This window comes from Homarus americanus, unplaced genomic scaffold, assembly GCF_018991925.1.
Source record: "Homarus americanus isolate GMGI-L3 unplaced genomic scaffold, GMGI_Hamer_2.0 scaffold18703, whole genome shotgun sequence".
NCBI classification, from domain to species: Eukaryota; Metazoa; Arthropoda; class Malacostraca; order Decapoda; family Nephropidae; genus Homarus; species Homarus americanus.
In genome coordinates, this window is record NW_024749779.1 from 1,008,126 (window position 1) to 1,022,290 (window position 14,165).

The 14,165-nt window shown below is 43.8% G+C and overlaps 1 protein-coding gene across 2 annotated transcripts in view; it reads right to left on the reverse strand.

Moving 5' to 3' along the window:
• Positions 1-14,165, reverse strand: part of LOC121853896 (nephrin-like) — a 68,406-nt gene that overhangs the window by 9,036 nt on the left and 45,205 nt on the right. For both annotated transcript variants that reach the window (XM_042348279.1, XM_042348278.1), the window contains exons 6-10: positions 10,503-10,633; positions 8,219-8,378; positions 5,884-5,981; positions 3,772-3,967; positions 1,663-1,813 (exon numbers count right to left, since the gene is read on the reverse strand). In XM_042348279.1, coding sequence (XP_042204213.1) covers positions 1,663-1,813; positions 3,772-3,967; positions 5,884-5,981; positions 8,219-8,378; positions 10,503-10,633 — 736 coding nt within the window. The remainder of the gene's footprint in view (positions 1-1,662; positions 1,814-3,771; positions 3,968-5,883; positions 5,982-8,218; positions 8,379-10,502; positions 10,634-14,165) is intronic.

A 14,165-nucleotide genomic window follows, 5' to 3' on the forward strand; every position in this document is an offset into this window, starting at 1 on the left:
ACAGGGAAATTAAAATATATATCGAAAAATTAATAGTCAAGGAACAACATAAACAATATTAAAAAAACAAAAGAGTTATGAGTTGCGTCAGGGAAGGCTTGTACACCGTCACAATTTATGGTCTAGCCAACACAACAACAGCACACAAGATTGAGAGATCGTACTACCAAAATATTCTACTGGTTAATGAATGCAATTTCTTGGTTGAATATATAGTTGTAATTCAACCAAACTGAGTACAGAAGATGAGGAATCGTATCTTTAATTACAAATGATGAAATTTATCGATATTAGTGATCAGGTAATTGATATAAGGGAGAGATATCACCTTAATAAGTAGAGACAAACGATAACACTTGATTTTATAACCTTGATAACTGGAGATAAAAGTTATCAGTTGATTTCATTGGCTGGAGATAATGAAGATAACATTTTAAAGAGAGATGGTGAGATGGTCGCGTCGAGGAGTGTAGGTGAGAGAGTTTGCCGGACTGCCACCAACAGGTAGCCTCAGGTAAGGAACCACCTCATTACCGCCCCTTCCTCCTCCAGGTACCTGAGTGTGGATCTCTCTTCAGGTATATTTGTAACCTGTTTTACCTGCCTGTGACCACTACCACTATCCATCAACACCACCACTAACACCTACCATTACCACTACCACTACCAGATCACAACCACCACCAGCCCCACCACTAGGTCCGGCCGCTACCATCTGCAGTGTGGTGCCTCTTGAGTGTCAAGTTGATCCTCAGTCACTAATTCCACCTTCACCTCGACCAGCTGCACCTAAATGCCCCCAACGAAGACCATCACGACCAGCTGCTCCCACCCCCCCCCCCAGACGCGGCCACTCTTATCAGCTGCAGTTTTATCGTTCTGTCTCTTCTTTTTTTTTCTATTTTATCTTGAAGTTAATTTTTTTTCTTTTGTCTTTCCCAGCTGTTGTGGTTTTATTTTAGCTGTGGTTAGTCCTGACAGCTAACATATCTTTGCTCTTTGGGTCTGTTTAGAATAGGTGTCACAGCTATATATAGTATTATTAGGTGTGGTCCTTATCACCAGCTGTGGCCATAGTCACTAATTATGGCCACTCATCAGGTGTGGTCCTTATCACCAGCTGTGGCCATAGTCATTAATTATGGCCACTCATCAGGTGTGGTCCTTATCACCAGCTGTGGCCATAGTCACTAATTATGGCCACTCATCAACCGTGGCCCTTAGTATCAATGAAGCCACTCTTAACAGCTGCGGTTATTATCACCAAATATGACCATTATCGCCTGCTATGGCCACTAGCACCAGCTCTGGCCATTATCACCAGCTGTAGGCAATTCCAGCGGTAATGACTAGTAATGGTCACAGGTACATTTTGCTACGCGGCTGCTGACCTACATGTTTGTATTCCCGGATGTGTTGCGAATTAATGTGATATATATTCATTGAATTATCCATTGTAATTACTTTTTACTGTTATTTAATCCCGCGGTGAATACTTTTTTTTTGTAGCGTAATGGATCTGTTATTATGAACCAGTTCCCTCTGATATATTTTATGAGTGATTGTATATAGTAAATATAATACCGTCATGACCTAATGTGATAATTTCAAGGTTTGTTTTACAGTTCATGATGGAGTAAACAGGGGGAACTGAGGACTTACCTGGAGGTGTTGGAGAGGAGGGCTTCTTCGTCCCACGCCTCCATGACGAAGTGTTGGGGAAGTCCTCCGTCAAACCCCGGCGAGCACTCCACCACTAGTGCCTCGCTCGTCTGGTTGGCTATAGAGCAGTTCCTAGGAGGGTCCGGGGGTCCTGCCGAGACAGAGACACACACACACACAAATACGGTTGTGGTTAGTGTTCGCTTTTGGCTCTCTCTCTCTCTCTCTCTCTCTCTCTCTCTCTCTCTCTCTCTCAATACAGTGTGTGTGATATATGAGCCAACATATACAGCCCTCAACATATCATGCTGCATATGTTAAGCTTCAGAGGGCGTTATATATATCACACACGTCACGGTACCTAAGTTATTTCATATCAAGAATATTACGAGTATTACTTTAATGTATATGTCAGACTAAAAGAAATACGCTGTCACACCACAAGGGAAATGTCACAACTAACAAATATACAGTATGTCACGCCACAGTGCATATATTGTCTTACAACACCTATTACATTATAATATATATATATTGAGAAATATGTGCCACTCCACGCCATCTGTATGATGTTACAATATATGTTTTACGGTACACCATCTCTACCAAATCATAACATATGTGTCACACTATTTTTGTTTTATGTCATATATATGTCAAACTAAACATGTGCCACACAAGAACGAGTGTATCACATCACAACTCGTGTCCATCATGTATAATTATATCACAACATACTTATCACACAAACACATAATTATGTATCCCACCACAACATCCGTGTCACACCATAATATGTGTCAATCAATGTATGCCATTCGTCACGATGACACATGTTTATCACCCCACCAAACACATGTATGGATCACAACACATAATTCAATATCTGGCAACAGCTGATAACATAGTAAACACCCCAAAAATACTCCCCCCCACCTCGTTATCCTCTCCCCACTAACTTTCTCTTCTCTCCCCACTTACTTTCTCTTCTCTCCTCACTTACTTTCTCTTCTCTCCCCACTAACTTTCTCTTCTCTCCCCACTTACTTTCTCTTCTATCCCCACTTACTTTCTCTTCTCTCCCCACTAACTTTCTCTTCTCTCCCCACTAACTTTCTCTTCTCTCCCCACTAACTTTCTCTTCTCTCCCCACTTACTACTCTCATTCTCTCAACCTAACCTAACCTAACCAACCGCTTCTGCCTCTCCTATATCCGTTTACAATTCCACAAACAAACTTACCCCCAAAAATACCGAAAAAAACCCGGTATTTTGAGCCGGGACGTAACACTAAATGTAGACTCGTAACTGTTTGACGACTCCACTATATAATTGAATCCTAAACTTCAGTTGAACATTGTAGTTTGGAGTTCACTGAAAAGGAAAAGACCTTGTTTTGATTGAGAGGTGTGTGTGTGTGTGTGTGTGTGTGTGTGTGTGTGTGTGTGTGTGTGTGTGTGTGTGTGTGTGATGAAAATTTATCTTTCGTCTAACTTCTTCTATGCGTTTATCATCTATGTTGTGAAATGTTACTTTCTTGTCTCTATATTTCCTTTATTTGTCCTTCTTTCTCCTTCCCTATTTCATTCATATTCTCTTCTCCTTTCTTTCGCACTTACTCTGTCCTTCATCCTTCCCTCTTATCATCTTCTCTGTCCATTTCTCTTCCTATCACTCTCCAGTGTCCTTCAACCTATTCCCTCCCTTCAACCTCTCCTCTCTCCCACCCTTCCCTCAACCCCCCTTCTTCTCTCTCTCTCCCCTTTCCTCTCCCAAACCCCTTCCCCTCTCCCTCTCCTCCTCTGCCCCCTCCCTCTCCTCTATCCTGTTGGTCACCCCCTTCCCCCTCTCTCCCTCTCTTGAACCCCCTCCCCTCTCTATCCCCTTACTTCCCCTCTCCTCAAGCTCTCCCCAACCTTCCCTTTAAGTCCCCTTCCCTCTCTCCCTTCCCTTAACACCCCACCTCTCTTCTCATCAAACCCATTTATCCTCCTCCCCTCTCCCTCTCACCCATTAAACCCCCTCACTTTCATCTCCCCTCCCCCATCCCTCTCTCTCCCCTCACTTCCCAGGTACGAAAAGGGGAAAGGTGAGTACCGTAGATCTGACCTGCAGGGATAAGGTGGATTACACAGGGCTCCTTCTGGATTCCTATCTTGTTGGAGGCCCAGCAGAGGAGAGTGCCGTAGTCCTGTTCAATGGAGGCGGTGTAGTTAAGCATGGAAGACGTCCCCTGGTTTCTAATGGCCAGAAGAGGTAACGCCTCGCCTTCAGAAGACCCGTTGAAGCGCCATGTGAAGTTAACCTGAAGGAGACGCAGAAGAAGGATACTATAGAGAGATGGGGGAATGAGAATAGTGTAGCAACTGTGTGTGTGTGTGTGTGTGTGCGTGTGTGTGTGTGTGTGTGTGTGTGTGTGTGTGTGTGTTGCACTTAACAGATGTAAACAACAAAGAAAATTTTATAATATCACAAAACATGCAAGTAATGTACCCATTTGTATCGGTAACAAGAGCCGTAATTAACATTAACTAGATACAAGAAAAAATAGGAAAGTGAAATTATCTAGACAACAAAAATATCGATAATTGACTAATACCACACGCGTAATTATTCGTCGACAAACTACCAATACCGTATAGCATAAATTTCAACATATAGAATATTTGTTTCATTTCTAGATGACTAATTGACGTCTCATATGTGATATTTCTTTCTTAATATCTCTGGTACTATTTCATAATTAACAGACGGGACAAAATAAAAGAGACGAAACAGAGTGAAATAATTAACGATGACAAGTGAAATATGTCAGTGAAAAAAAAAAAAATTAAATCTCATTACTAGATTCAGACAAAGTGACAGTGATTGTTTACGAGTTCAAGGCTTGGATTCTCGAGTCGATAATAAATTTGAATACTTTATAACCTTAACAGACTTACCTGTGTATCTCCTAAATTGTTTAATATGATCAGGTTTATTTTCTCCTCGCATTGATAATTTCACCTTTAACTTACTTTATGATCACCTGAAGATTAGACACACCCACCTTTATTTCACCCACCTGAGGTTTACCACCCTAACGCTACTTGGGATTAGGTCAGGTTTGATTTGAGTTAGGTTAGGTTAGGTTAGGTTAGGTTAGGTTAGGTTAGGTTAGGTTAGGTTAGTGTTAGGGTGTTTAATAATCACTGGGGTGTCTAATCTTAAGGTGATCCCTAATAAAGATGATTTCCACCTTTGGTTCGAGTTACCTGTGAAATACGTTCTTTGAAGACCGAGTGCTGATAAATATTAGTGTATAGAGACAGGTTGTGGGGGGCAGTGGTCGCCTTGAGAGCTGGTAAGTGGGAGAGGGGGTGGGGGCTTGTGTCTAGACCCTTGCCCGTCTCCACTAGAGTAAAATAAGTCTCGGGGCTGAGTCTGTGCTGTTGTTTGTGGGATTATTTAGATCAAGAACAGCATAACTAACTTACCTGGACGCTGTTTTCTCTGTCAAACATTAATATATAGAATACTCTAGAAATATGTCCCTGCCTGCCTCCCTCCCTGGTCCTTCCCTCCTCTCCCCCTCCCTCCCTCCCTGCCTCTCTCCCTCCCTCCCTGCCTCCCTCCCTGCCTCTCTCCCTCCCTCCCTCCCTGCCTGCCTCTCTCCCTCCCTACCTGCCTCCCTCCCTGTCTCTCTCCGTCCCTCCAACTCACAGTGTCTCAGGGAGCAGGCAGGGAGAGAGGCAGGCAGCAGGAAGAGAGGGAGGGAAGGAGGTAGGGACATTTTACAAGGACATCCTATATTTTCATCAACTTAATTCCTCAAAGTCTTTCCTACCGTCGTCATCCACATTAAAACCCCCCAAAAAACATTAGAATTAAAAAAAAATAAATGAACAAATTCAACACATGAGAGACGCACGCCAATATCTTCCAGTTCAAAGACGTAATGCAACTCCATTCAGACAATTCTATTTCATCTGGAGAAAATAAAACACAAATTATTAAACAAAGAATCCTTCAGTTATATTAAACCACAAGAGATCAACGGAGGATTTTCTACTGATGCATGATAATTATTTTGATGACAACTCATTCTCTCTCTCTCTCTCTTCATATTTTTTTTCACATATTTTTTTCTTATTTTCTCCTTTTTCTTCATTATCGTCTTCTCTTTAATTATTCCGAGAGACTTGAACACACTTCACTTGGAAAAGAAAACAAAAATCTTACCTGAAGGGGGAATGCCTCCACCTGGCACACCACCTTGGCACTCTCCATTCTGGCCACGCCCTGAGTCCTTCTGCCTGGGGAGCTGCACACGGGCGCGACTGTCGGGGGGTGGGGGGGAGAGAAGGATGTTAGTATCAAAAACACATCAGAATTACATTACCGTCGTGTTCCCTTAACTTGTGTATCACCGTCAGGTAGGTCCTCCCTTAACTTGTGTATCACCGTCAGGTAGGTCCTCCCTTAACTTGTGTATCACCGTCAGGTAGGTCCTCCCTTAACCCTGACTTGTGTATCACCGTCAGGTAGGTCCTCCCTTAGCCCTAACTTGTGTAACCCTGACTTGTGTATCACCGTCAGGTAGGTCCTCCCTTAACCCTGACTTGTGTATCACCGTCAGGTAGGTCCTCCCTTAACCCTAACTTGTGTATCACCGTCAGGTAGGTCCTCCCTTAACCCTAACTTGTGTATCACCGTCAGGTAGGTCCTCCCTTAACCCTGACGTGTGTATCACCGTCAGGTAGGTCCTCCCTTAACCCTAACTTGTGTATCACCGTCAGGTAGGTCCTCCCTTAACCCTGACTTATGTATCATCACCCCTACAGCTTCTTCATGACTCCTATATCAGTATAGAGAAGTTTCGTGTCATCCTCATGTGAAACTCAGTATACCTTCACGTCAACTAATGTGAAGCTCAGTATACCTTCACGTCAGCTAATGTGAAGCTCAATATAGTTTCACGTCAACTAATGTGAAGCTCATTATAGCTTCACATACAACTAATGTAAGGCTCAGTGAAGCTTCATGTCAACCCCATATAAAATTGTGAATTCCTCTCCTCACATTCCAAGAAATGATCAATAGGCCACAAAGGTGAGCAATATATCAGACTTATGTACAGTACGGGGCTGATGGTGTCTCGCCCAGTCCATGCTGAGACGGTAGTGATAGCTTAAGCATTATTACCATTGCTATTGTCATTGTTTCTACTACTAGTTAGGATAGTGTTACGCTAGTGTAGAATCTAAGCTAGTTAATGTTAAGTTAGTTTTAGGTTGAGTGTTCGGTTAAGTTAGGTTGGATAGGTTTCAGTATATTAGGTCAGCTTAGGTTTAGTTAGGTTATGTTAGTGTTAGTTTAGGTCAGGTTAGCCTAGGTTACATTTGGTTAGATTACTGTTAGTGTATGTTAGGTAGTTTTAGGTTAGGTTATATTAAATTAGGTTAGGTTAGGGTTTGACAATGCAATTTTCTTCTTACGACACAAAGTTTTCTTCTTAATACAAAACAAGAAAAGAAAAAATTAAACTCGATCGCGACTACACGGTCTGGGATTGACTTAGACTCATTAGGTTAAATTTACCTTTAACCAGCTAAACTAACACACGTATTTACCTTCGTTAATACTACTACATTCAAAATTAACCAAGAAGAAGTGGTGGTGAGTGGGTGATGGGTGAGTGGTGGTGAGTGGGTGATGGGTGAGTGGTGGTGAGTGGGTGATGAGTGGTGGTGAGTGGGTGATGAGTGAAGAGTGGTGGGTGATGGGTGAGGAGTGGTGGGTGATGGGTGAGGAGTGGTGGTGACAAAACAAGAAAAGAAAAAATTAAACTCGATCGCGACTACACGGTCTGGGATTGACTTAGACTCATTAGGTTAAATTTACCTTTAACCAGCTAAACTAACACACGTATTTACCTTCGTTAATACTACTACATTCAAAATTGAAGTGGTGGTGAGTGGGTGATGGGTGAGGAGTGGGTGATGGGTGAGTGGGTGATGGGTGAGAGTGGTGGTGAGGGGTGAGTGGGTGAGGAGTGGTGGTGCGGGTGTGGGGTGAGGAGTGGGTGAGGGAGGGGTGAGGGGGAGGGGTGATGGTGGGGAGTGGTGGTGGGAGATGGTGATGAGGGTGGTGGTGGTGAGGGTGAGGTGGGTGAGTGAGTGGTGGTGAGGGGGTGATGAGGAGTGGTGGTGAGTGGGTGATGGGAGAGGGTGATGAGTGATGTGGGGTGGATGGGTGAGGGGGTAGTGGTGGGTGATGGGTGAGGATGGGTGATGAGGGTGATGGGTGAGTGGTGGTGAGGGGTGATGAGGGTGGTGAGGGGTGGATGTGGGTGAGTGGTGGTGGTGGGGTGATGGTGAGGGTGGTGGGTGATGAGGTGAAGAGTGGTGGTGGGTGATGGGTGAGAGGGTGATGGGTGAGGAGGGTGGTGGGGGGGAGGGTGAGGAGTGGTGGTGTTAGGGGTGAGTGGTGGTGAGTGGGTGATGGGTACTGTGATTACTGGCGATCGAGAGAGTGAGTAGTAGTGGTACACACACACACACACACACACACTTACACATGACGTTGAGAGTGATGGCGTTGCTGAGACCTTGCCCTTCCAGGTTCTGGGCGGCACATGTGTACACGCCCGCACGCCCTCGCTGTACCTTCTGCAGCACCAAACTCTCGTCTGAGATGAAGAGTCCAGCGCTCTTGTTGGTCTCCAGGAGGTTACCCTGTTGGAGGAGAGAGATAATATTACTGTGTGTCTCGCTGGGAAGTTAATGCCAGGGTTAGTGTAGATGTATAGTGTCTCTACCTGGGAGAGATAGTGTCACATTCAACTGTGGTGTTTAATGTGACACCCTGGGAGAGATAGTGTCACATTCAACTGTGGTGTTTAATGTGACACCCTGGGAGAGATAGTGTCACATTCAACTGTGGTGTTCAATGTGACACCCTGGGAGAGATAGTGTCACATTCAACTGTGGTGTTCAATGTGACACCCTGATGGAACAAAGTGTCATCAGCTGGGCCATAGTACCAAATCAACAAAAATATAAAACGAAAAAGAAATCAATATCGAGGGAAAAAAATAGCACTACAGATCACTAGCTTTACAGTTCCTAGTAATCTAAGTTCCTAGCTTATGCACTAGTTGAGACACGATGCATAAAACAAGGGGAAGGAGGGAACAGTATGTGGTGGACGAGGTTGGGTGAGTTAGTGTGTGTTGAAACTTAAGACACACTGCCAGACACTCCGGAAATCGTGGTTAACATATGTGTGTGCTGGAAACGAGTAGGTGGTCCGTACCGTATATCAATAGCCAAAGAAATGATTTAAAACTAGAATACTTCACCTATGAATAATATTTTAGGTGTCGAGTAAGATTCCTGAAAGGTAGATTGAACGTCTGTCTGTCTGTCTATGTCTGTCTGTCTGTCTAACTGTCTGTCTGTCACGTCTTGAAATTATGTCGCCAAATGTTAGAGGTCGGGTGATTGTTTGGCGTTACTGGCCTGTGTGTTCATGTTCTTATGTGTGATTTATTAACGTGATGACAGGGTGGTAGATGTTTGTTTTGAGGCAGGCAAAGAAAATTGAGGTAAGCCTGCACACGATTACTTACAGACGCATAACAAACACACATAACGAGAATACACACACACACACACACACACACACACACACACACACACACACACACACACACACACACATAGAAGACTAAAGATTCAATATAAGAGTAAATATTATTTTTTTCGTGTGTGTGTGTGTGTTGCAAAAATATCAATCACACCCAATAGACTAATTAATGACTCTCTCCAGGTAAAACACACACTCCACTACGTCACACTCATACTTGACACGGACTTAACAGCAAACTCAAGCAACCAGCCAGCCTCCTAGCCTCCCAGCCTCCAGCCGTCCATCACACTGTACCAACACTATATCTTATGATGGAGGTGTCACTCTCCCGGCTACCATCGACAACCCCCCCAATAACTCACTGATTTTTAATAACCTTCCCTGCAGCTGTGTGACCGTGACGAGGCGTTGGCAGGAAGCGGGAAGGCATTAATGATGAGATATTGCGGGCTTTCAGAGAGGCAATTTGTGACCACTAACATCAGGGTAACGGCAGCTAGAAAATATAGCCAGTGAAGTAATACCGACCGTTTGTAATGCTTTGTTGGGAAGGTGGGTGGGGGGGTCTGTGTTAAATCTGGTGGTGATGGTTGTGTGTGTGGTGGTGATGTGTGTGTGTGTGGTGGATGGGTGTGGTGTGGTGGTGATGGTGTGTGGTGGTGATGGGTGTGTGGTGGTGGGTGTGGTGTGGTGGATGGGTGGTGTGGTGGTGATGGGTGAAGGTGTGTGGTAATGATGGGTGAAGGTGTGTGGTGGTGAGGGATGTTGATTGCCAAGGCCGAGCTGTTCATTACTGGCACCCTGATGACGAATCATGTATTGGTGACTTAATATGTACTGTACTTAGCACACTCAGAGTCTAATTCATCGTCATCGTCCTTCTCTTCCTCCCTCCTTTCCTCCTCCTCCTCCTAACATGCAACATTGATCCTTTACAAGCAATTAACTCACTGTATTAACGAGAAACATTTAATAGTTTAATCACGCGAAGTTTTCTACCGGCGTTGTGTGTGTGTGTGTGTGTGTGTAAAACAGTTTATGGGAAATGGTTGTGTGGTGGTTAGAGAGAGAGAGAGAGAGAGAGAGAGAGAGAGAGAGAGAGTACTGACATGGTGAATATGGGTCAACGGGGGTGGCGGGAGGGAGTCAGGGGACATGGGGTGTAAGGAGGGGGAATCAGTGTGCGTGGGCGTGGATGAAATACTCACGTTATGGTACCAGGTGACGCGGTGGGCCTTTGGGTTGGCGTGTATGGTGCAGTCGAAGTAAACATCGTCACCTTCCTTTATGGCATCAGGGTTCAGTGCCGCCCCCAGAGCCAGCTCCACCTCCGGCTTGTCTGAGGGAGGAGAAGGAGAAGGGGGATAACCATCTGTTAGTGGACACAGCTGGTGAGAGAGAGAACCATCTGTTAGTTGGTACAGCTGGTGAGGGAACCATCTGTTAGTGGACACAGCTGGTGAGAGAGAGAACCATCTGTTAGTTGGTACAGTTGGTGAGGGAACCATCTGTTGGTTGGTACAGCTGGTGAGAGGGAACCATCTGTTAGTTGGACAGCTGGTGAGAGAGAGAACCATCTGTTAGTTGGTACAGCTGGTGAGGGAACCATCTGTTGGTTGGTACAGCTGGTGAGAGAGAGAACCATCTGTTAGTTGGTACAGCTAGTGAGGGAACCATCTGTTAGTGGACACAGCTGGTGAGAGAGAGAACCATCTGTTAGTTGGTACAGCTGGTGAGGGAACCATCTGTTAGTGGACACAGCTGGTGAGAGAGAGAACCATCTGTTAGTTGGTACAGTTGGTGAGGGAACCATCTGTTGGTTGGTACAGCTGGTGAGAGAGAGAACCATCTGTTAGTTGTTACAGCTGGTGAGGGAACCATCTCTAACGGAACACAGCTGGAACGAGAGAGCCATCTGTTACTAGACACAACCCCTCATCTCTCAACACACACACACACACACACACACACACACACACACACACACACCTCCATTACATCCATCACCAAGCATTAACACCCTCTAATGCTTTTACCCAATCCAGTGATTATCTGGTCATGCATTCGAGTATTAATCTTGACTTGATTCCCAATTCCGTGGACTGGATTAAACTTGCCATCAAACAGCACAGGGATAAAACAGATGGTAGTATATTTTTAGTGCAACGAAGTGGGATTTTTTTAATTTTTTTTTTATTTATTTTTTTATTTTTTTTATTATTATTTTTTTTTTAGGTATTTTTAGGTTAGGTTAGGTTAGGTTAGGTTAGGTTTCTCAAGGAGGCAGGTAAGATGGGGATATACGTTAAGGGAGCATTACACGTATTACACCTTCTTAACTACGAGTTTTTTAATCATCTTTTACGAATTGTTAATAGTGAGGAGCCTACAACTCTTTTACTGTCTAATACTCTGTTAAGACTCTGTTAAGACTCATCATGGAAACAATGTAATAATAAAACACGTCGTTATTTAGACTCTCGGGGTAATGGGAACGTCATAACATCGATCCTCCCCCCCCCCCGCCCCCCATCCTCCTCCAGAAGACTCGAAGGAGGATAGTCATTTACCATATACAAAACGAGTTAGTTTCATCCTTAACGAGTACATGGGAGATGTGACCCCACACACGAGACGTAATCACTCGTTAACATTGAAAACGAAAATTGTACCAAAAAAAAAATGTACAGTCATCCCTTGGTTATCACGCCTAATTGGGACCGCGCAGAGTGCGTGATAACGAAAACCGCGATAACGAAAGTACAGAACCTATGGGATTAATTCTAATTGGTTCCAGGCACCCAAGACCCAACCCCAATTTTCCCATTTTACGACCATTTAGACCAGGGGTGTCAAACTCATGGCCCGTGGTCCTTGGGATGGTCAGGTGTGGCCCGCGGGATGACGGTAAAATTTATCATCCCGTGAAATTATGAAACAAATAGATATAATCATGTTTATTTATTAAAATGAATTTGACATACTTAAGATCAGACGAACCCAAATGAGGTATTCCTGGTAAGCTGTAAACTTCAATCCTACAAATATGTGATATAGCACTTGTGTTGGCCCTGAAGAGGGTAACTAAAATAAGAATTGGGCCTCGAAAGGTATTGAGTTTGACACCACTGATTTAGACCCACTAAATATATAGATAATTATGCTAAACATGTAGCTATGCTTTCTTTATTTGAGTCCCCCGTCTAAAGAGTCAGTTTTCTCATTGCTTCAGGACGCTGAGTCCTCCGTTTTCTTTCAAACTTAGGGTGCACCAGAGACTTCGTTATTCCTTAATAATGACACTGAATTTGAAATTGCAACTGAGGTTGCAATTGTTGAGGCAACTTAGATATGTCTGATTACAGCAAATGTGTTATTGTCAATTTGTAGGTGAAAGATTTTATCCTCAATAGATGTAGGTGAAGCAAATGGGTAAAAACACCTGGAGGCAACTGCGTGATAGCGAAATTCTCGGCTTGAAAAATGCGCGAAACAGCAGGTGTGCAGATTTTGATGGAGGTGTGATAACGAAAATCGCGATAACCACGTGCTCTATAACCAATGGATGACTGTATTTCTTTTTTTGTCCTTTGATACCCCGTGAGTGTGCGTCAGGGCGTGGTTAATCACATAGTGGAGCCGAACATCCTCTTTATAAAGGCCGTAGTTGAAACGTTGTCGTCCCTCCCTCACTGGGGCTTCCCGCGTGTGAATCTACATGGATAAATATTAAACCTACAGGGACTCGTACCCTTGGTCCCTCACTAGCTCACATGGGACTCCGTTAGTGTGATAAAAGATTGCCACCCACCCACCCACCGACCCACCCACCGACCTACCCACCCACCGACCCACCGACCCACCCACTCTCTTGGGAATAAACTCGCTGGAATTTGAAGGCGTACAGCCAACAACATAACACTTGAAGGTGAAGCTGACTCAGTGGAAGTCTTTTGAAGGATTAGGCTCACAACACATCCTCTCAAGTGGAGGCTAAACCCGGTAAGAGTCATATGGTGAAGTGTACCTAAGAGGAACACTTGAGAGGTAAACCCACTTAGTGTCTTAAGATGGTGTAAACTTAACAGGAATCATAAAAGGAATTCAAGTGTTCTAAGTTGTATTCAGTGGGAGTATCGAAGGTAAACTTGGTGTAGAGGCTTTTGTAAACTCGCTTAGTATATCCTGTAAACCTAGTCAGTGTGTCTCCTTGGTATGAATTTAACAGGAGTTTCTCGTAAGGTGAAACCATTAAGTATCGATATATAGTAATAATAAACCAGGCAAGACTCTTCACTGTAAACTTTCCTAAGTATGTGAAGAGGAGGTGTAAAAGTTTTAGGATCAAAATACTACACATCCTCTTACAATTTTTTGAAACTTTTCTTTTTAAGGTTTTTAATTTCTATTCCATGTCGTATTTGCCTAAAGTAAACTAATTCCTTAAGTACTCCTATATGTAAACTGAGTTAGCTAACCCTCTTCTGTTACTCAGGGTTCCGAGAGACAGGTAAACTAGTTAGCTCATGAAGTGTTTTTTTGAGTTAATGTATTTATCACAGCATCTCTTGGTATCCTTTGGTAAACCTTACACTCTATCACCTGAAGGAGTAAACTAGTGTATGTTTTTCGTCTAAGGGGGTGAAGGGGGGGTGGAGAGTAAACACTTATGATCCTCTCTTGTGTGGGTTTAACTAGAGTTTACATTATCTAGTGGGTGGAGATGTAAAATTGTAGATCTTTTAGGTTTAACTGAGGTATATCACCTGGTAAGAGAGAAAAGTAAACCACAGTGTTCTTGAGGGAGGTAAACCACTTTAGGGTTTAACTGAGGTATACAATCACCTGGTAAGAGGGAAAAGTAAACCACA